Here is a 22,539-nt window from a genome sequence, read left to right on the forward strand (position 1 = left end):
CTTTTATTTACTCATAAACTGACTTCATTAAAGGTGAATGTTCTGACTGGCGATGGCTGGATTACCGGCTGCTGCGCAATAGGTTTGTAGCGGGGTTCGATTTCCGCACGAAGCAACTCTGTGTCATCCACAAATGATTGTACCTAGTCGTTACGTGTATGTGAAATTGTGTGTTGCGGGAAAACGTTATTTAAAATACAAAAAGAAGTTTAATTTTTGGTAAACAAATGAATCAGTGCAATGTATATAGAGATATTGATTTAGTGCGAGTAGTGAAGCGCACTATGTAAGTATGCAGACCGCAGAGGTTCTGCGTAAATAATAAAACGAGTTTTATTTTTCTTTAAAATTTATTTTTATTAAAAATATAATAAGTAAGCCATAAAAATAAAAATACTTTCAGTTTTTAATTAATTAACAAATATTATTTATGCATTATATAAATTACGTACGAGCACTTAGGTAGGTAATAAAAAATACAAAAAAGAACGCAAGCGTTAGTTTAGTTACTTGTAAAGAATGTTACTTGATCAGTAGCAACATCCATTGTAATCATTGTTAGTATTATAATAATAATGCATTTTTATTTCCACAGAAGGATGTTCCGATATTTGGTTCCACAAATCTGCATAGCTGTCCTTGTTATATAAGTATGCGTCTTTGCTGGTTTCTATAGCAGTTAAGTACCCCTCTATGAAGTCATTCTCAGCCAAGAAGCATTTATAAATTTTAATTTTATTGGATTCTTCGGTAATAAGTTGTAACTGAGTGTTAAGAGCTTTAGAATAAAGTTTGTAAATACAAGGGAAATGCGTTTTTACATCTTCTTTCAAATAATCCAAAGAAATTTTACCGAATTCGGGAGCTATTTCAGCAGTAATATCCGCCCAATTTTTGTCTTCCGAATACGGTTTCTTGGCCAATTTAGCTATAGCTACGGTCAATTTCCACTTAGTTAACAACATATAATTTTCCGAGATCGATATAGACTTTTCTAGTTCTTCTTTAATATTTAAAAACATTTTAACAGGCAACAACAGTTTGTTTTCAACGACGTAGTCTCTTAGGTCATCAGAAAGCTTTAATAGTAAATATTGAAAGTTGCTTCTGATTATAAAATTGCCGTTCTTTTTTTCTGACCACTTTTCAAAAGCACGTTTCATAATGGGAACAAATACTTTTTCATATTTCTCTGTTTGGACGTTTTCATCTTTAGCGTTTAGTAAATATGCTGAAATTACCGATATTATTCCGCCAGAGTGAATTGATCCAAAGTTATCTTCAAATCCGAAAAAGTCTTTATCGATGAATTCTTGTATTACGCCATGAACAAACTCTGGGGGCATGTCGTCCATAATTTGTCGTGAATGTTCTGCCAACTGTGCCGTTAGCCTTTTGTAATTATCGCGATCTTCTTCCTTGACTTTTTGTGTCAGCTTTTTCATAAAATCGTAAACCTTGATCAAGTACTTTGCTCTAACGTTTCGTGGAACTTGTTCTACGCGACACATTAATTCATAAATTTTCTTATCTTCTTCGAATGTAAGGTTGTCAATAAATAATTCTACCATTTCCCACAGGCTCACAGCTTTACCGGAGTCTTTTTCATTGCATAACAATTCAAAAGTAAATTTGAATATTATCGCTCTGATGCTTACGTTCTTGGAGGATTTCCAGCAATCGAAGAATATTTTCTTTATCGTTTCGTGATCTAACTTTTTATATGCTAGTCTAATGCCATGTTTTTGTACAGATACGGGGGCATCTAAAAGTTTTGGGATATATTTTTTACTTTCTGTAATGTTCAAATTATAAAATATTGCCAGTAGCGATGGAAGAGCATACTGTAAGTAGTCACCCCTAGCGAAAAACAGTATACTTTCTGGACTAGGCTGTGGTCGTGCGATGTGCATATTTTTAGCAATGAATCGTTGAATACTAAGAATACGATCATCAACTGCACTCCAATCAATTTTAGCGTCGGTTGGCTTATATTTGTCAATTAATTCAAGCAACTGCTTCTGCGACAATGATGTGCAGAGACCGCGGATAGTAGCTTTATGACCATCGGTTTTATTTAAATTTTCCTTGTATGCATTGGCCCATTGTGTGGCGAGAGATTGAGGCCAGTAGATACGTAACTTAGCAAGTAGACGTCGCAGCGAGACAGCGTCATTAGATCTTAAAGATTGTACTTCTTTACTTTGGCGCTCCAGCAATAGAGGGTCATGTTTCAGAGCATTCAAGCACACTTCTTCACCCGGATTCATCGCTACAGATTCTTCAAACATAAGCCTTTGCCATGACTTCTTAAACTTGTATAAATGCAACAAACTCCCCTTCCAAGAATTTTCCCTTTTAATTTTAACACACTCTTTAATTTTGTCAGTTACAAGTGTGTAATCTGTAAGTTCTTTTTTCCAATCGCGAAGTAACTCTAGAATCTGCGACAAAATTGTAAGTGTGTCACTGAACTCGTCTTCTTTCGTAATGGGTTTTAATTTATTGATTAACAAATCGTATAAATAACGAAATACTTTTTCTTTCTGCTCTTCGTTTAATTTCTTCCCATGTTCTTTCAAAGTTTTAAAAGAGAATTTTTGCTGTACATTTGCAGGAACAATTTGATCGTGTACAATGTTGTAAACGACTACAGACTCAATGATTGCTACCGTGTTTTGCCAATCACTATTCGGTTCATCATATATTTTTAAAATTTTAAATAATTCGTTAATTAAATTCCACGTCTTCTCGTCGTATTTATAAATATTTGTGCGATCTAAAAGTTTGGCAGTGAATTTCAAAGTATAGAGAGAGTCTAAAGTTCTATGTTTGTCAAGATAATATTGGATTAACTTTTGTATGTGCTGTAAATTATTTTGAGCACAAGACATTAGTACAGCCAGCATGGAAACTATGTCGTAGTTATCCAAATCCTTGGATATTTTTTCCGTTATATCTTTAAATGCACGTTCAAAATCAGCAAAGCGATACCAGATATAACTAGGTGTTCTCACAATAATATACAGCTTCCTCATGTCGTATTGCTCGGTACCGGCTGCTAATTTTTCCTCATCGGCTTCAGCAATTTCTTTATCGATGAATACTTTCTTCACAAATTCAAATTGTTCATTTTTCGGCAATCTTTTTATAAAGTATTTTACTGTGTCATATCTGAAGAAGTTTCGCAAATTATAATATTCAAAGTTTTTATCATTATCTTTTTTAGCTTGTGCGTATAAAAATGGTTTAATTTCGTCTGTTTTGAGGTATCTCGAAAATGTAGGTATATGGATAGATGTTGCATAGCGATCAAATTTATCAATCACTCTCTTCGGAGATTTCTTCATGATGAGAGCAGTAGCTTTATCATTGAATTTCGGTATGTAGTTAGATCTGTCTTTTTCCACGACGTCTAAGAATTTATCGACATCGACTTTTAATAAGAACATTGCAACTTGAGCATATCTCGCTCTCTCGTAATAACAAGTTTTATCCAAAACAATCTCGAAGATCTTGTTAGTTTTTTCACAGAGTCGTTTGAATGTTCTTACTTTCATATTATCAATATGCTTCTCAATCTTGGCTTCAATAAAACTGGCTGAGCATTTTGGTAACCATCTCAAAGCGTCGGTATCCTTTTTTTCATGAAGATAAAATTGTTCGGCGCGCACTTCGTCCTGTATGTTAAGTCTTATGTGTTTGATAAGCTTAATAAATGCTTTAGTACTCATATATGGGAACAGCTGTGTATGTACGTAGTCAGAATTGATAATGTTTGCATACTGTGAGTCGGTGACTAGCCAAGGAGACCGTGCAAGTGCGCGAGACACGCATAACATGTCACCAGACTTGAACACGCTGACGATGAAGTCGATGTCTCTGGCGTGGCAGGCTTGGTCTATCTTCAGTAAGTTTTCAACATCATTATCGCCTAATGTAAAGGCTGAAACTGGTTGACCACTGCTGATAGTTTCTTTGAGTAATTTGTTGTAATGTTTATGTCTCTGCCCAAGAGTCCCGCCTTCTAAGTCTAGGGGCGCCATGATGTTTAGGTATCTGAAATTAAAGGAAAAAGTAATTAAATACATACGCTTAAAAGTTGTAGATAAGGTACTTACTAATACCACAGTATAAAAATAAATTTATACTGTGCTAATAGATTACCTATTCTTACAATATACGTAGTAGGTACAATTGCGCTTAAATTAAAGCAAAAACCCTATTCACCTAACTGTGTATTTCTCTGATACAGTATAGGTATCTATGATACAGTCTACCTATTTCTCCAAGGCTAGGCTGTTTGACAGAAATAGCTTTTAGAAGATATTGAACAGCCGTAATCTATTTATAGACCTTGTGGCTAAATTGCATGTTGCGTAGAGGTTTTTCCGCAGAGTAGTGGTACCTACTCTATTGGAGGAGGGCACTCTTTGCGCCGAGGTTACAATCGCATTTGTAAAGGTATAAAACCTGCAGGAATTCGTTCAGGAAGTCAAGGTCATTAGAGTATTAGAGTTCATGAAGAAGTGTTTACCTAAATAAAGTATATTAATATTTTTTTGATAAGTCTGCGTATATCTAATTAATAATAAAGGTTAATACCGACCGGATAACATAGGTAAAGAAGTAACATTCCTTGCGATTATAATGATTGCAAATATAAATATCTACATATTATATTAGGTAGGTAGTGATTAGTGACGTAAGATTTGGGTGTATGAAAACCAAATGAATCACAATTAATTAGATACGTTCTTAGCGGGATTTCACAGCTTTTTTCGAGCTAATGATCATGACCTAATACCCGAATATACACCAGTCTGAAAACTCGATCTTTCTAAAATGAAAATAATGGGGCCCACAAGTTAGTAAATAGATAACAATTGACGATATTATTCAAAATGTTTTAGAACATTACCAAAATGTCATTAATCGAAGGTTTTACGCAGTGCCATTATGCCATGACATCATACAGAAAAAAAATATGTTGAGGCTACTTACCTACGTTTTATATGCGTAGCTTTTCTTAGGTTACTACTGTAATTCCTTTGTAACGATTGAAGTAAACTATTCTAGTGCGAATTACCAGAAGTGTTTTTGCGAATGAAATAGCCGACACAAGTTGACACAACAGTAAATAGGTAGGCGGGGCGCGCCCGCTTCACTGATACTTGCCTATAGCTCTAAGTGCACAAATAGTCCAGCCGGTTTGAGGAAAGGAGGAAGCCAAAATATCTGGCAAAATACTTTTATACTTTCTGTACATAGGTACGTACCTACTGTCTAATCTAGATAACAATTACACATTCATATTTTTATAATATGAATAACAATTCATGACAAGCAATTTTAATACTTATGGTATTCAGAATAAAGTTCTGTGCTGAAAGTCACACACGGCACCGGACCTAAATGTCAGTGTCAAGTTTTACGCGTCTGACTCTGACATTATTTGGCGTTTGACAACTGACGGAATCAAACACCGCACAGATAATGTATCTCTATAAAAATCGGTTGAATAACGTTTGCGTTTATTTGGAACGTTACCGAAAACGGTTATTATGGTTTGATGCTGTTTTGTTTTAATTATTAATTAATTGTTGTTTTTCACCCATTTGATATAATTAATGATTTTATTTTTATTAGCTGTTGAGTAAAATGTGTCTCATTTTCATAGGGGTCAGTAAAGGTGCACCGTGTATGGAAAAGAATCTGAGGTACACCTCAGATCGTTTTTTGATGACATGTTGTTGGCTCATGATTTGAGGTGAGGCTCTAAGCTCTTTATTTCTAACGTAATGCCACTATTGGAATTAGATTTTTCACAAGTAATAGAAAATGTGGAAAACTTTGGAATGAGCTGTCGTCGGCGGTATTTCCGAACCGATACGACCTTCGAGAAAAGAGCATACTCCTTTTTAAAAGGCCGGCAACGCACCTGTGACTCCTCTGGTGTTGCGGGTGTCCAATTGTCCATGGCGCCGCGCCGATTGCTTACCATCAGATGACTCCTGATGGTATGCGTTTGCCACCTATCCCATAAAAAAAAAACTTAAAAATGTCTGAAAGGGCTGTCTCTAGTTAGTTGCAGGTGTGACTACCATGCATGGAGCCTCAATATCGATTCTAGAGTCAGACAAAGTAAATCTTATGAAGTTAAAAAAAACTTATTCTAGAATTTTATTGGTCCCCGGTATATGGCAATAAGCTCGCTTCCTTCTACAAGGGATGAAGGGACCCATAAGAGAGACAGGGAACTGAGGTGTAGTAAAATAGGTTACATATACATATGTATAAAATAAAAACGCCAGTATTGATACATCATTTTATTATATTTAATAAAAAACTATACTAATAACATACTTACCCACTTAATTAAACCCTTTTTTTGACGACATCACATGATAACGTCCTCAAAGGTACAGATTTATTTGTTTACAAATAAAATACGTTTTCAAAACATCTAATCTTGAAAGTCCCTAAAATCATATCGTGATTAGAAAAAAAATCAATCGGTGTTATTTAATTTTTGATGCAACCGTGTGTTTACACATACACTCCAGGAAGATTCTTATTTTAATAAAGTATTTAGAACTGAGGTCTGATGTTAAAATGGTGGTGGTAATACAGCCCGACTAAGGGAGATGGATGCGATTTAATTTGGTTAAGGATTTCGAATCGTTTCGATTTTTCGTCGTCGTTCGTTTCATCGTTTTCCAAACATAATACCGGCATGCATTTACAAACTACTAAATAACTGGGAATAAACTCTCGATCATAAAGCATATGTGACAGAGCTACGAGTTTAACATCTTCAAAATTAAATATATATAACATTCGATTTAAAGCTTCGGTAAATAAATCATGTATAGCCGAGCTATATTTCTCCGTATCTTCTTTTAAATACCCAATGACCTTTTTACCAAAAGAGGGAGACACCTCCAAATGAATATATTTCCAAACATTTTCAGATGTTGACGATTTAAGAATGTTAGAGATGTTAGAAGCGTGTTCATTCATACATTTAACATATTCTGTCACTAGTGACCAAACTGTAAACAGTACGTAGTTTTCTACCAGGGGCAATTCTTTCTGTATTTTGCTTTGGATTTCTTGAAACAATTTGACGGGTATGGGTGTTTTATTACGAACAAAATATTCCTCAAAGTTTTTAACTAAGGACTTTAAAAAATTATCAAACAGCATTTTCATGTAGAAACAATTTAAATGTATATCGTACCAGCGTTGAAAAGCTTCGTCTATTGCTTTTTCTATCCTTCTGAATCTCTGTAGTTGATTTTCTTCGCTTTCACCACAAAGCAAGAAACATGCAAATACATCCAAATACATCCCATTATGTTTACAGAATGTTGATTCTACTGGGGAAAGTAACTTATTGACGACAAAGTCTTCGTCTAGTAATTCCATGACATGTGTTGCATATGCAATAATTTTTTTTAAATATGACACACAGTTATGGCTTTCTGGCAAAGATTTTAAAATTTCGTAACTCTTCATATAATATTTTCCACGTATACTGATAGGAACGCTTTTGACTTTGCTTAATATCTTATACAGACTTGAACTTTCTTGTGAGTTTAAGTCTTGCATAAATAAACTTAATAATTCCCATAGTTCATTTTCAATGTTTTGGTTTTTAGAACTGCACAACTGATTGAAAGTTTGTTCAAAAATAACGGCTCTGATAGTAGCATTTTTCGTAATTTTCCAAATATCTGAAAATACGTGCTTTATTTCGCTAGCTTCGAATTTTGTATATGTTAGGCGAAGTCCGAACTTTTGTAAAGAGACTGGTGCATCCAACAGTTTAGGTAAATATTCGCGACTCTCAACTTCACTGACATTGGATAAAACAGCACTCAGGGACGGAACAGCATACTGTAAGTAATCACCCTTAGCATACCATAACACTGTATCCAAAGGAACGAGTGGTCTAGCTACGTGAAGATGTTTTGCAATATTTCTCTGTATGCTAATTTCGGCTTGATTAGAGTCACTCCAATTTATTTTAGTATCAGAAGGAACGTGTTTCTTTGCTAGTTGTACGACTTGATCAATAGGGGATATCAGGAAAATACCATTAATTATTGCTTTTTGTCCAGTAGGTTTATTTAAGCTTTGCATGTAAGCCTCTGTCCAGTGTGGGGCGAGTGAGTCCGGCCAGTAGACGCGCAGCTTCGCGAGCACACGCCGCAGTGAGACCGCGTCGTCAGTCCGCAACGTGTGTATTTGTTTGTCGTGACGCGTCAGCAGCTGTGGCTTGTGCTTCAGAGCGTTCAGGCACGTTTCCTCGCACAGAGAGAGCGACAGCGACTCCTCAAACATGTACTTGCGCCACGATTTGTTCACATTGTATAAGCATGACATGTCTGTGGTCCATTTATTCTCTTCTTTTATCTTAATTAGTTCTTGAATTCTTTCAAGTATGAATCTGTAGCAAGTAATTTCTTGTTTCCAATCTTTTACCAACGTGATAACACGACTCATTTGAAGAATAGTTTTCCTGAAATCAGATTCATTTGTAACGCAACTCGCCCTGTTTGTTTGGGCCCATAGAGTGTTTAAGAGATATGTAAACAATTTGGATTTTTGCTGTGCGTTTAGTGTCTTTTGAATGTTTCGAAAAGATTCAACTGACACCTGTTTCGTAATAATATCTGGTACTGGTTCATCGTGTAGAACTTTGTATAATATGATATAAGCACGACAAGCTTCTACGCATTTTTCTGTTTCAGTGTACACTTCCATACTGTAGAAAAATTGATCCAAGTAATTCCAAGTGTCAATATCATATTCATGAACAGCCGTGGAGAACAGAAGTTTACAAATAAACTTAATTTTGAACTTGAATGGCTCATTCATGTGTTTTTCATTTAAATATTTAAGCAACGTTTTAATATGTTGTGATTTTTTGCTACCACACGAGATCAAAACCAAAAGTATATCGTGTCGATCAGCTGGTTGACTTTCTTTGCGTATCAGTTTTTTCAGTTCAGTAAAAGCGATATCAAATGGTGCAAATTCATACCATTGATACGTTTTCACATTAAATTCGATTTTTGTTCTGACTTCTTCTGTAAGGGCAACTCCTGTATTACTTTTGTCGATAAAAGTATTTTTTACGAAATCAAATCTTTCTTGTATGGGTATCCTGTTAATGAAATATCCCCATGATTCACAATTGTGTATCTTAAATGCTAAATAGTTAGCGTGTTTGTGAAGAAATGACTGCATTTCTTCTTCTTTTATGTATTTAGCCACCACAGACATGTCAACGAAATTACCATATATTTCAAATTGTTCAATAACTCTTCGGGGGCATTTTTTCATTAAAAATTCTGTTTTATGTTTGCCTATTTTACGGAAACCCTTACGGCTCTTATCTTCAATCATGTTCAGTATGTGATCAGTTTGCGACTTTAACATAAACAGAACAGCCTGTAGGCTGCGGGAATACGGCTTGATATTTGTGATTTTGTGATTATATGAAAGAAATCTGGAAGATCGCTTACACAAACGTTTAAAAAGCCACACTGGTACAGGGCGTTCGCTTTTCATGACATTTTCAATGAAAGGTATGGAACAGTTCTGCAGCCATTTACAGCCGCTATCTGTATCTTTGAAGTGTTCATAAAAGGCTTCGACTCGACTTTCATCTTTCAGATTGAGTCTGACGTGAAGCATGAGTTTGTTAAATGCTTTGGTGGTCATGTAAGGTTTTAGTTGTGTGTGTAGGTACTCAGGGTTGATGATGTGTGCGTGCTGCGGGTCGGTGATTAGCCACGTGGACTTTTTAATAGCTGTCGCCGCATACAGCATGTCTTTGGATTTCATTACTTCGATGACGTAGTCTACATTTCTGGCTTTACACGCGATTTCTATTTTCAGAAGGTTGTCTATGTCGCTGTCTGTGTCACCAATCGGCGTTAGTTCATAATGTTTGCTAGCGACTGCGTCCGCGACGAGTTTGTTGAAGTGTCGGCGCTTCTTGCCGAGTGTTTCTCCTTCTAACGTTAGTGGCATGGTGATACCTGTAAATGAAAAAATACATTTAAGTACGGTACTATCTTCAAACAATATATAATGTATAATAATTACAATATTGTCAAAATGTACAATCTGGACCTTGTTTTGAATTGTCGTGAGACAAACCACAAATATAAATCAGTTACTATGAAATATCAGTCCCAGTTCTTGTATTCTTCCAAGAACATATCAATAAAAACAAAATATAGGAGCATTAAGAACATTATTCTTGTATTTATTTCTTTATTTTTATTTAAAAAAAGGCTTTGCCCTACACTAGGCTTTTCTCCTGTACCTAACGTGGGGAAAATCATCCAATGACTTCTCCCGCCTTGGGTGAGGCGGGAGGGAGTGTCAGACTCTTACTGACTAAAAAACCCCGTTCCTTCTCCTGCTTTGAGCCGGACAACCTTTTAAGCTCCGGATCAGGCATCAGCCCAACTGGGCCCCATCTGTGGTGGTCTGGCTCTTTGAGGCGCGCGCGGAACGCGACGCGCCGTACGCAGAGCTACACTCGCCGTCCGCAGACCCGCATTGGCCGGAGATCGTCACGCGATCCCCGACGCCCGGAGTGTCTTCTGCGGCGGCTGTGAGGAGGATCGTTCCCTCATCCTTAGCTAGCATGATCGCAGAAGGAGGAGACGGCGTCCCATTCCCCCTCGCTCCGCACCATGGCCTGAACCAAAGCCGGACGCGAGAGGTCACCGTCGCTGATCACATCCCTGAGGACACGGCGGTGCTCAGCCCATGCAGGGCACACCGCTACTGTATGCTCCACCGTGTCCTCCGGGTGATCCACGCAATGCCGACACCCGGGCGTTTCCTCCCGCCGAATCCGAAACAGGTACCTACCGAAACTTCCGTGTCCGGTAAGCACCTGCGTCAGGACCTAACGTGGGTGCGTTTACAAACATACAAGTTCATATAAATGACACCCAGACCCGAGACAACAATTTGTGGATCACACAAAGAGTTGCTCCGTACAGGAATCGCCATGTTACGCGGCAGCCGGTTGCCCTGCCACCTCGCCAACCGTGCAGTTGTTGTATTCATGGCTGACAAGGTGAGTGACACTCACAGGTAATATTTTAATATAATTTTTATATGAGATATAAATCTTTTTAAAAATTGGATTGGAAAAAAGGCGCATTCACGCGCGAATTCTGAAGAATGTGCGCATGCACCTTTTTTAAAATCTCAGAAGTAATATGTGCGTTCAGTTTTGGAAGACGCTTCGATGCGCTTCGACTCTGCGCTAGTATAAACTGACCCTAAGGAGATCAAGTTCTATCTTTCTTTACTGAAATTCCTATTTTTAGTACCTACAAGGCTGTCGTAACTCAAAATCCATTTATTTGCTTAAAATGTGCGAAGAAAAACGTGATTCTGAATATCTACTATATTCAGAATCACGTTTTTCTTCGCACTAGGTGGTATTTAAATATAGGTAACTTACTACCTAAGCTTTGAAACAAAAATAAAACAATTGGGTATGTAATTGTTTGAAAAAAGTTTAATAAAATAAAAATATTTATATTAAAACAATGATTATAAATATAAAACTTAGTTATTAACTCCAGTTGTAAAGCTTCATTTATTTGCTTATTATGGTTACAAAAAGTAATCTATTTTATAGTACTGCACTTAACACTTAGGTATTTGCCTTCTATCATATCTAATTATAATAAAATTAACTTATCCTATTATGAATATTGTTTCTTTAATTATAATGCACTTAAAACGAACACTGTTTATTTTATTTCTTACAAATCTGGTTATTGCCATGCTAATAACGATTTTGATGATGGCAAGTCAGAATAATGCAACTTTGCAATTTTAGATGGATTTGATTTAAGTTTTTCACGTAATTCTAACGCCTCAGATTTAAGCGAGGAGCTGCAATGTTGAGGCAAGCATAGGGACACGAGTAAGTAGCTGGCAACGAAGTTTTCATCGACCAACATATACTTAAGAGTGTCCACAATATACGAATCACTTGTAAATGTCAACATCTTAAACATATTTTTTAAAGCACTCCCGAACAGATTGTATATTGTAGGACCGTATTTCTCGCAATCTTTTTCTAAAAATAATACTATCTTTGGACCTAGAAATGGTGATAATTTTTTATGATTGTTTCGCCAATTTTTTTCCGGTTCCTCGCCCATATAAACATAGTCTGTACTTTCCACGAAATCGGAAATTGTAAAATTTGACAATTTGAATGCATTTAATACAGTTTCGTGTTCTCCGATTAATTGTATGTATTCAGTCACGAATTTCCAGCTCGTGATTAAAACATAGTTTTTTACTTCAGGCAAACCTTTCTGCAGAGTTTTTAAGATTTCTGCAAACAGTTTTGTAGGCACAGGTATCTTATTCAAACTAAAATATACTATAAAATACCAGCCCAAATATTCCAATAGCCTTTCAAACTGACTCTTTACATACAAAGACCCTGAATTATTATCATCCCAACGTTGAAAAGCTTCTTCCATTGCTGGACGCAAAACTCTATTAAATCTTAGAAGTTGATTTTCTTGACTGTTACCACATAACACGTAACATGCAAATGAGTTTATATACTGACTGTCATACGAACAGAGTTTAGTTCCTGCTGGCGATAGTAGTTTATCTGCGACAAAATCTTCATCGAGTCTATCCATTACCCTTGTCGTGCATTGTAATAGTTGGTTTAAATACGACTCCTTATCGGGTGAGTGAGGTGAGGAAGACAAAATACTGTAACCTTTCATGAAAAATTCTCCCTGTAGACTGCTCGGTATAGTATCGACGTCAATTAACTTTTTATAAATGCCTACACCTTTTTCAAAAGTTTTATCGTCTAAAAATAAACTTAACAATTTCCAAAGACATTTTTCTTTGAACTGATTCTTAATCTTACAAATTTTATCATATGTGCATAGGAAAATAATGGATCTAATAGAAGGATTCTTTGTAGTGTTCCAGATATTCGAAACTATAGTTATCAAATCATTAATCTCAAATTTTAAAAATGCCTGACGTATCCCAAATTTTTGTAACGATACTGGAGCATCCAATAACTTTGGTAAATATTCACGACTCTCAATTTCGCTAAGATTTAACAGAATAGTGTTTAACGACGGTACTGCGTATTGTAAGTAATCACCTTTGGCATACGATAACACTGTATCCAAAGGAACGGGTGGTCTGGCCACGTGCAGATGTTTTGCAATATTTTTCTGTAAGCTTATTTCGGCTTGATTGCTCTCACTCCAATTTATTTTGAAACTGGTAGGAGCATGTTTCTTTCCCAGTTCTATGACTTGGTTTACAGGAGACAATCGAAAGACACCTTTAATAACAGCTCCTTGTCCAGTAGGTTCATTAAAACTTTGCATGTAAGCCTCTGTCCAGTGTCGGGCGAGTGAGTCCGGCCAGTAGACGCGCAGCTTCGCGAGCACACGCCGCAGTGAGACCGCGTCGTCAGTCCGCAACGTGTGTATTTGTTTGTCGTGACGCGTCAGCAGCTGTGGCTTGTGCTTCAGAGCGTTCAGGCACGTTTCCTCGCACAGAGAGAGTGACAGCGACTCCTCAAACATGAACTTACGCCACAATTTGTTCACATTGTATAAGCATGACATGTCTGTGGTCCATTTATTCTCTTCTTTCATCTTCATTAGTTCTTGAATTTTTTCTAGAATAAATGGGTAATCGTTGAATGTTTTATTCCAATCTTTCAACAACATCAACACGTTCTTCAGTTCATTCAAAGTTACTTCTAATATTGACTCATTTTCAATATTTTCAGTTTTAATTTTTGACCATGCGGAATTCAGCAGATACGTAAACAATTTGTTTTTTTGTTCATCGTTTAACCTGTTTCTTATGTTTCGGAAAGTGTTAAATGATTGTTTTTGTTCCACTATTTCTGGTACTGGTTTATCATGTAATACATTGTACAGGATTATAGCTTCAAGACATTGCCGTACGTCGTTATTTGATTCGATGTACACTTCCATACTATGAAACAATTGATTCAAATAGTTCCAGGTTTCAACATCGAACTCATGAGCGGATACACTCGACAACAGAGCGTTAACGAACTGAATCTTATATTTGTAGGGTTCGTTGATGTGTTGTTCATAACAATACTTAAGTAATGACTTAATATGCTCAGGGCTTTTTCTTGCACAGCTAATTAAAACTATGAGGATGGAAAACCGTTTCGCCGGTACATTTTGCTTCCGAATTAGATTTTTTAATTCAGAAAATGCTACGTCGAATGGAAGGAATTCATACCACTGATAAGTATTTATCCCCTCTAAAAAACTTTGTTTATCTTTTGCGAATAAGATTTTAAAATCATTTTTATCGATCAAGGTTTTCTTAACGAATTTAAATCTTTCTTCTTGTTCCATATTGTTGAGGAAGTATCGCCATGTGTCCATGTTGTTAAAGGTATATTGCGTTGCTTTGCAGAGAAATGTTTTAATTTCACTTTTCGGTAAATATTTCACAAAAACAGACAAGTCAAGGGATCCATGGTACATATCAAAGTTGTCTAAGACTTTTTGTGGGAATTTTTTCATTATGATTTTTGTTTTCTTTTTTCCTAAACTAGGTATGTGATTATGTTTCTGGTCTTCAATCATGTTCATTACCTCTTCAGTGTGTGATTTCAATAGGAATAAAACTTCTTCTTTTGTAGTACCCCAACGAGATTCAGCACGTGTATAGTATAAAAGAAAACGTGCAGATCTCTTGCACAAACGTCTGAACTGCCCTACTGGAACACGGCGTTCGTTTTTGATGACATTTTCAATGAAAGGTATGGAACAGTTCTGCAGCCATTTACAGCCGCTTTCTGTATCTTTGAAGTGTTCATAAAAGGCTTCGACTCGACTTTCATCTTTCAGATTGAGTCTGACGTGAAGCATGAGTTTGTTAAATGCTTTGGTGGTCATGTAAGGTTTTAGTTGTGTGTGTAGGTACTCAGGGTTGATGATGTGTGCGTACTGCGGGTCGGTGATTAGCCACGTGGACTTTTTAATAGCTGTCGCCGCATACAGCATGTCTTTGGATTTCATTACTTCGATGACGTAGTCTACATTTCTGGCTTTACACGCGATTTCTATTTTCAGAAGGTTGTCTATGTCGCTGTCTGTGTCACCAATCGGCGTTAGTTCATAATGTTTGCTAGCGACTGCGTCCGCGACAAGTTTGTTGAAGTGCCAACGCTTTTGGCCGACTGTATCTCCTGCTAGCATTAACGGCGGCATGATGGACAACTGTAATTAAAAAAATATATATCTTCAAACAATTGGTAAATAAATAGATGTATAAACTTGTAATCCAGTCCTAGCTTCGACTTATCTGAAAAGCCATCTCTGCTTATTGGGTAAGCTAAATATATATTTTATACGTAAAAAAGCATCGGCAAATAGCCAGCCAGCCAGATTTTGTTCTGAAAACAATTTGGACTGAGCTAAGTAACCATTAAATGACTCTGAGTACAGCGCGAGCGGTTAGTATCTATGACAATGTCTGGGTCATTAATTGTCACGTTGTCTATGTCATAGCTTGACGTCAGCAATCAGCATCATACGAAAATATTGGGAAAGATATGCATTTGAAACTACAAACCTCTTTGGGAAAAAAGGTTATAGAATATTTTAAAAAAAATCGTTAAATGTCTCTAAATGCAGTAGTAACTCTTCTCGCCGAGTGTGTCTCCTTCTAGCTTAAATAGAGGCATTGCAGTGTACCTACTGCAAACGTAAAATTATATAATGTCAAGGATATGTGACTGCTGTGCGTACCGTTAGATTAAACAGATCGATTATTCTATACCACACCACTAGAGCCATTACCAGAGGGCTTAAAATCCTTTAATAAGAAACCAATTTCCTATCGTTCTTTCAGGTACATTTTTCTTTATCATCAACATGCCTTGGCAACATAGGTTTGTAATAATTTACACACTTTTGCTGCTTTTGCTTAAGGTCAATTTATACAAGCGCACGATCGAAGCGCATCTTAACGGAAATTTATCCAAACCGTGGTCTTTGGAGCACATTGCATTGCATGCGAGGAAATTCCCTCGTATCTTTTTCTTTTCGAGGTATGTAACTGTTATGTATTCACTGTGACTTAATTTTAGCTTAGATGCTCTTAGATTTGGCAGCCGCATAAACTGGCCCTTAGTATAAATAAAATTCCTTGAACGATTAATAGTTTTATTGATTGCAAAAACAATTATAGCTTAAGTTAATGACACAATGGTAGATTGATAAATTATGTACATAGGTAGGTTCATAATTAAGCATAGTATACAGTCAACATCTAAGAAATCATTATATTTATCTTAATTATTCATATACAAAATACTTTAATATTACATCAGACGAAAACATCATTCTTAATCTATCGGATATATCCAAAAATCGTTATGAAAATGTACTTGTACCACTGGCGATGGATTAATTTTAAGTTTTTGAAGTATTTCTGTTTGTAAATGTTTTGTCTCATCCTGTGGATCTTTTGGCATAATCTTGGAGACAACTAGATATGCAGGAACAAAGTCATCGTCATTTAACATATGTCTCAAAATTTCTAGTTTCATTTTGTCATCATGTATGCGTAGCATTGAAAGAGCTTTTTCAAAAGCGGTTGCGAAACGGTGATGTACTACTGGACTGTATTCATCAGAGTCTTCCTTCAAATGTCGTGTTACAGCTACACCGAATGAAGGAAATAGTCTCATATCATTGTATTGGCAATCATTGTCTGTTTCATGACATATTAATTCATTCAATAATGTAACGTATGTTGTTACAATCTTCCAGCTAGTAAATATGTCATAGTTTTCAGATACAGACAAATCATTTTCGATTTTACTAAGTATTTCCGCAAAAACTTTTGCAGGAATAGGGAATGATAACTTTTTTCTTTCAAAGTAATCAATGAAGTCATTAACCATAAATGATAAAAATTGGTCAAAACCTGTTTGGTAGCTGTCGTCTGATTCGATACTGTCCCAATTCTGAAAAAAATCGTCTATTACAGGTATAATCTTTTTAAATCTCTGAACTTGATTTTCCTCATTTCGACCACATAATATGAAACACGCAAGTGATTTAACATACTGGTGTTCATATAACGCATCATATTTTGATACTGCAGGAGACAATAATTTATTGACTACGAAGTCCTCGTCCAGAAACTCCATTATTATATGTGCATTTGACAGTAAATTATTCACATACTTTTTACAGTCGGCGCTTTCGGGTAATGAAGTTAAGTACTCGTAACTCTTCATATAATAATCTCCTCGAATACTTACAGGGACACCTGCAACTTCACTTAACTTTTTATGAATTGCGGCACTTTCCTCTGAGCTTAAGTTATCTATAAACATGCTTAATAACTGCCATAAATCTTTTTCAGTAGATTCATGTTTGACTATACATATTTGATTGTAGGTGTGTTCAAAAACAACGCCTCTGATTGATGAATTATTTGAGGAGTTCCAAACGTTAGAAAAAATACTTTTTAGCTCATTGGGTTTGAATTTGCGAAATGCTAGATGAAGACCAAATTTTTGTAAGGATACTGGAGCATTTAATAATTTAGGTAAATACTCCTCACTCTCTACTACATCCAAATTGGGTATCATTGCGTTAAGCGACGGTACTGAATACTGCAAATAATCACCTTTAGCATACCACAATACTGTATCCAATGGTACAAGTGGCCTGGCTATGTATAGATGCTTTGCAATATTTTTTCGCATGATAATATCGGTCTGGTCGGTGTCGCCCCAGTTTATACTGAAATCGTTAGGAATATATTTTTTTGAAAGTTCTACAACTTGTTTTGCAGTAAGAAGTACAAAGAGACCTTTAATAACAGCTTTTTGTCCAGTAAGTTCATTTAGACTTTGCATGTAAGCTTCTGTCCAGTGTCGGGCGAGTGAGTCCGGCCAGTAGACGCGCAGCTTCGCGAGCACACGCCGCAGTGAGACCGCGTCGTCAGTCCGCAACGTGTGTATTTGTTTGTCGTGACGCGTCAGCAGCTGTGGCTTGTGCTTCAGAGCGTTCAGGCACGTTTCCTCGGACAGAGAGAGCGACAGCGACTCCTCAAACATGTACTTACGCCACGACTTTTTCGTATTGTATAAACATGATAAATCTGTAGTCCATTTCATTTCCTTTTTTCTTTTAATTAGTTCTTGGATTTTTTCATGCACAATAGGATAATCAGAGAGTATTTTATTCTTATCTTTTAATAACATAAGTATATTTTGTAACTTGTTAACAGTTTCTTCGATATCAGATTGATTTTCAAATGTTTTGTGATTTATTTTTTTTATTAAGGATTCAAACACATAAGTAAATAACTTCTTTTTTTGTTCTTCATTTAAAGTCTTAACATTAATGTTAAAAGAATTAAAAGTGCACTTTTTCTCGACGACTTCTGGCACAGCTTCATCGTTTAAAACTTTACGCACAATAATAGATTCCAGACACAGTTGTACATCGTTCTCCGTGTCAGTGTATACATCCATACTGTGAAATATTTGATCCAAAATGTTCCAAGTTGCCTCATCCAACTCGTGAGTAGAAACGTTTGAAAGTAAATTATTTATGAATTTGATTTTGAATTTAAAAGGAACATTTATGTGTTTTTCAAACACATATGTGAGCAAAGTTTTAATATGTTCTGCATTAGGTTTTGCACTATTAACCAAAACTGAGAGCATGGCACATCGTTCTGATGGCGAGTTCTGCTTTCGTATAAGGTTTTTGATTTTGGTAAATGCCATATCGAATGGAAAGAACTCATACCACTGGTAAGAATGAATCATAGATTCGAACCAGTTCATGTCAGCTTTCTCAAATATCATGTCAGTTCTGTCAATAAAAGATTTTCTTATGAAGTCTACCCTTTCTTCTTCATCCATTTTTCTTATGAAATCTTTTAATTTATCGACATCCCACCAGTATCCCAATTCATTTGCATGTTTGTGGAGGAATGTTTTTATTTCATTTTTGTTAATATGTTTTATAAGCATAGTGGTGTCGATAGATGAGCCGTATTTTTTTATATTATCGAATATTCTATGTGGACATGTTTTTAATAGAAATTCTGTTCTCTTTTTACCGAATTCTGGCATACCGAATTCTGATACTGTTTTGTCTTCTAATATGTTTAATACGTCATCAGTATGGGACTTTAACATAAAAAAAACTAACTCTCCTCGATCGTGGGGGTATACCTCAACACGTGTAGTATATGCAATGAAATTACTAGATCTCTCACATAAGCGTTTGAAGAGCAACTTTGGGACGCAGCGTTCGTTCTTAATAACATTTTCAATGAAAGGTATGGAACAGTTCTGCAGCCATTTACAGCCGCTATCTGTATCTTTGAAGTGTTCATAAAAGGCTTCGACTCGACTTTCATCTTTCAGATTGAGTCTGACGTGAAGCATGAGTTTGTTAAATGCTTTGGTGGTCATGTAAGGTTTTAGTTGTGTGTGTAGGTACTCAGGGTTGATGATGTGTGCGTGCTGCGGGTCGGTGATTAGCCACGTGGACTTTTTAATAGCTGTCGCCGCATACAGCATGTCTTTGGATTTCATTACTTCGATGACGTAGTCTACATTTCTGGCTTTACACGCGATTTCTATTTTCAGAAGGTTGTCTATGTCGCTGTCTGTGTCACCAATCGGCGTTAGTTCATAATGTTTGCTAGCGACTGCGTCCGCGACTAGTTTGTTGAAGTGCCGGCGCTTCTCGCCGAGTGAGTCCCCTTCTAGCGTCAATGGCGGCATGATGGGCAGCTGCAAACGTAATATTTTCTATTACAGATTTTCACTTTGATTTGTCCTAAAATCAATAAACGAGTGTATGTTACCTATTGGCTATTTTGATATAGCACCGTATTACGTTCGCTTTTTTGCTTATTTTCGATTAGGTGGTTGGTCAATGAGTTGTGAGTCTATTTACTTGAAATAAAATAGGTACCTTAAATCATAAGGTATCTTAAGAAAATTGTTTGAAGTAGGTGCTTATACATTTTTTTTCAGTGTTTTTTTTTGAGTTTAATTGCGATCAATCGCTAGCTGTAAGTAACATTATGTTGTTCGTACACACACGTGGCATCCGATTCTTACTATTTAGCTATCTTGTTTATTTACATTCTAAAGCTAATTAAAATTCTTATGTTACTGATACCGATTGAGTGACAGACAGACAAGGTACAGCTGATGAAAAATGGGAAAAGAGGAAAAGGTTTTCTGCGCGTAAAAAGCAGAGGGCTGTTATGTGTTTAATTTCATTTCATTGAAAAAATATTATCAATAAAAATAGATTAACAATTAAAGATTTTAATTTTATATTATTTTAAAATGCTAATCCCACGCGGTTTTGTTTGCTGTTCTGCTCATATTGATCGCAGTGTGATGTCTAATAGACTTCCTTAATAAATGGATTATCCAACACAAAAATAAATATCATACTGGAACCAGTAGTTAAAATCCATTAAGAGTAAGCAAGTTGTTAATACAATAACAAAAAGAAACCATGTATATGAGTGTGGATACACAGAGTCAAACTGGTCTACTCGTGAAGTAGTTAACAACTATTGTCTCTGTGTAAAATTTTAGTTTTGAACATTCATTGCATTATATGCGTCATATTCAGTTTCAATAAGGTACATAAGTAAATAAGCTTCAAGGTAAATTACATACCTACATGTTGAGTTCACTTTAAGGCTCAAGGATAATGGCTTATTTGCTATATTTTCCTCAAGTGTTTGTTACACTTTATCATTAAAATTTAATCTTATCAGATCCACTTGTGTGAATATCTTTATCAGTTGTGGTAAATGCCACAATTATAATAATTATTTATCTACACTGCAACTCATTAAACTAGGTCCTACACAATCCTTTTTCTTGAAATAAAGGACGAGTCTAATCTTTCATATAAAAATGAATCTAAGCGCAAATCTTAAGAACAGTTGAACCAATTTCTCTAATTCTTTTTTTTTTTAATATTTTTTTTCCTTTCATAAGGACAATTTTCTTATGATAGGAAAAAAATAGTTTGGGAGGTCAGCTATGATACTTATAAAAATTGTCATAAAGAAATATTTAAAGTACAATATATAGGTACATTGTACACAACATACCTAAATAATAGTGACAAAAATATTTAACACAACTTTTTGTTTATACATATAAAATTTGTATATTTTCAATGTAAGACCTTACCGTAGGTGTTTGGTAAGCTTGGTATAAACTTAACTCTAGTATCAGAATGCAGTTCTAAGCAAGATAACATACTTTTATTGTCATAACTTCCTAGCACCAGTTGAGGGATCAAGGCTACCCCATGACATTAGATTTATTTATTTAGAAAAACATGCAAAATTTTACAGCTTAAGCCAATACATTAGATCTGGAGGACATTATATTATGTATCTAGTTCAAACAGCAACTACTTAATCACTGTATTCCAAATATAAAAAAAAAAATCATGTACTTTTAGTTAAAGTTGTCCTAATTTAGGATCAAAGTAGACAGATTTATAGCTTAGATCAAAATCAGATGTTATGATTGATTTTCTATTGCATTGATGGAATAATTAAATTCTTGAAGAATAAAATAATGATTCAGTTGGATGTGTTCTTGGATATTGTAATTTGTAACTACTAGGTATTTATATTCTGTAATTTGTACCGCTTGAGGTGGATAATGTTAGTTTGTTTAAACACAATGGCATAACATCACCTAATCTATGGGAAACTATAAATGTAGCCTCATTTCAAGGACACAAATAGTTTCCACCTACTAAACTGAAGGTATTCATAGTTATATTGCCATGGTATAGTGCCCATATAGAATTTATAGAAGTGATTACATTAACGACCTGTAAAAGAATTTAATAAATAAGTATTTTACGTACTTACCGCTTAAGTAGCGCGAAGTGATCCCATGAACATTCACTAGCTCTCAAATATGTTACTGTGTACCGCTCTCAGCTAAACTGAACAAGACAATGGACAAACGTTTTTGCCTGCACCACTATTACTCACCATAGATAGTTACAAGATTGCAGCATATTACAAAAAGTGATGAAATCCAAATTCAAAACATTACATGACTCAGACTAGCGCACTCTGTGTGTTGCCGTGCCGGTAAAAACCGTAAACATTACATGTTTCGGTATCCAATTATAAACTTTGTGCCTCGGTGTTTAGAGTACAATTTGGTACAGCATTGTTTGACGTTAACGGCTTGACCACGAAGATGACAATGACAAAACTTTACTTCTGTCAACTTGACGTTTGCTTTTTTATTTGTTACACTAAACCAATTTACCAATTCATAGACAACAACATTATAAACTCAGTTAAAGCGTTATTATAAAATAAATAATTCCCTACACACCTGATAAATATCGGTTCTTTTAATTTTATTAAATTTGGTAAAACTAG

General features: G+C 35.6%; 4 protein-coding genes across 6 annotated transcripts; all 4 read right to left on the reverse strand.

The window, feature by feature from the left end:
- Positions 1-331: 331 nt before the first annotated feature.
- On the reverse strand, positions 332-5,462 carry LOC118274465 (uncharacterized). Of its 3 annotated transcripts, none has more exons than XM_035591946.2 (2): positions 5,005-5,462; positions 332-4,059 (listed from the first exon to the last, which is right to left on the reverse strand). In XM_035591946.2, exon 2 carries the CDS (start codon positions 4,044-4,046, stop codon positions 531-533), a length of 3,516 nt encoding a protein of 1,171 aa, XP_035447839.2. In that variant the 5' UTR covers positions 4,047-4,059; positions 5,005-5,462; the 3' UTR covers positions 332-530. The 3 variants fall into 3 exon arrangements, with proteins under 3 accessions (XP_035447839.2, XP_050552876.1, XP_035447840.2); XM_050696919.1 differs by having other exon boundaries at positions 5,280-5,434; XM_035591947.2 differs by having other exon boundaries at positions 5,179-5,426.
- An 854-nt stretch (positions 5,463-6,316) lies between these two features.
- On the reverse strand, positions 6,317-22,289 carry LOC118274606 (uncharacterized). The gene is made up of 2 exons (XM_035592222.2): positions 22,138-22,289; positions 6,317-10,055 (listed from the first exon to the last, which is right to left on the reverse strand). The coding sequence occupies exon 2, from the start codon at positions 10,045-10,047 to the stop codon at positions 6,592-6,594; it is 3,456 nt and encodes a 1,151-aa protein (XP_035448115.2). The 5' UTR covers positions 10,048-10,055; positions 22,138-22,289; the 3' UTR covers positions 6,317-6,591.
- Positions 11,542-22,174, reverse strand: LOC118274605 (uncharacterized). Its single transcript, XM_035592221.2, has 2 exons — positions 22,012-22,174; positions 11,542-15,323 (listed from the first exon to the last, which is right to left on the reverse strand). The coding sequence occupies exon 2, from the start codon at positions 15,312-15,314 to the stop codon at positions 11,826-11,828; it is 3,489 nt and encodes a 1,162-aa protein (XP_035448114.2). The 5' UTR covers positions 15,315-15,323; positions 22,012-22,174; the 3' UTR covers positions 11,542-11,825.
- LOC118274607 (uncharacterized) lies at positions 16,255-22,139 on the reverse strand. Its single transcript, XM_035592223.2, has 2 exons — positions 22,008-22,139; positions 16,255-19,879 (listed from the first exon to the last, which is right to left on the reverse strand). Exon 2 carries the CDS (start codon positions 19,868-19,870, stop codon positions 16,454-16,456), a length of 3,417 nt encoding a protein of 1,138 aa, XP_035448116.2. The 5' UTR covers positions 19,871-19,879; positions 22,008-22,139; the 3' UTR covers positions 16,255-16,453.
- Positions 22,290-22,539: the final 250 nt, after the last annotated feature.

The sequence above is a fragment of the Spodoptera frugiperda genome, chromosome 11 (genome assembly GCF_023101765.2).
Source record: "Spodoptera frugiperda isolate SF20-4 chromosome 11, AGI-APGP_CSIRO_Sfru_2.0, whole genome shotgun sequence".
Taxonomy (NCBI): domain Eukaryota; kingdom Metazoa; phylum Arthropoda; class Insecta; order Lepidoptera; family Noctuidae; genus Spodoptera; species Spodoptera frugiperda.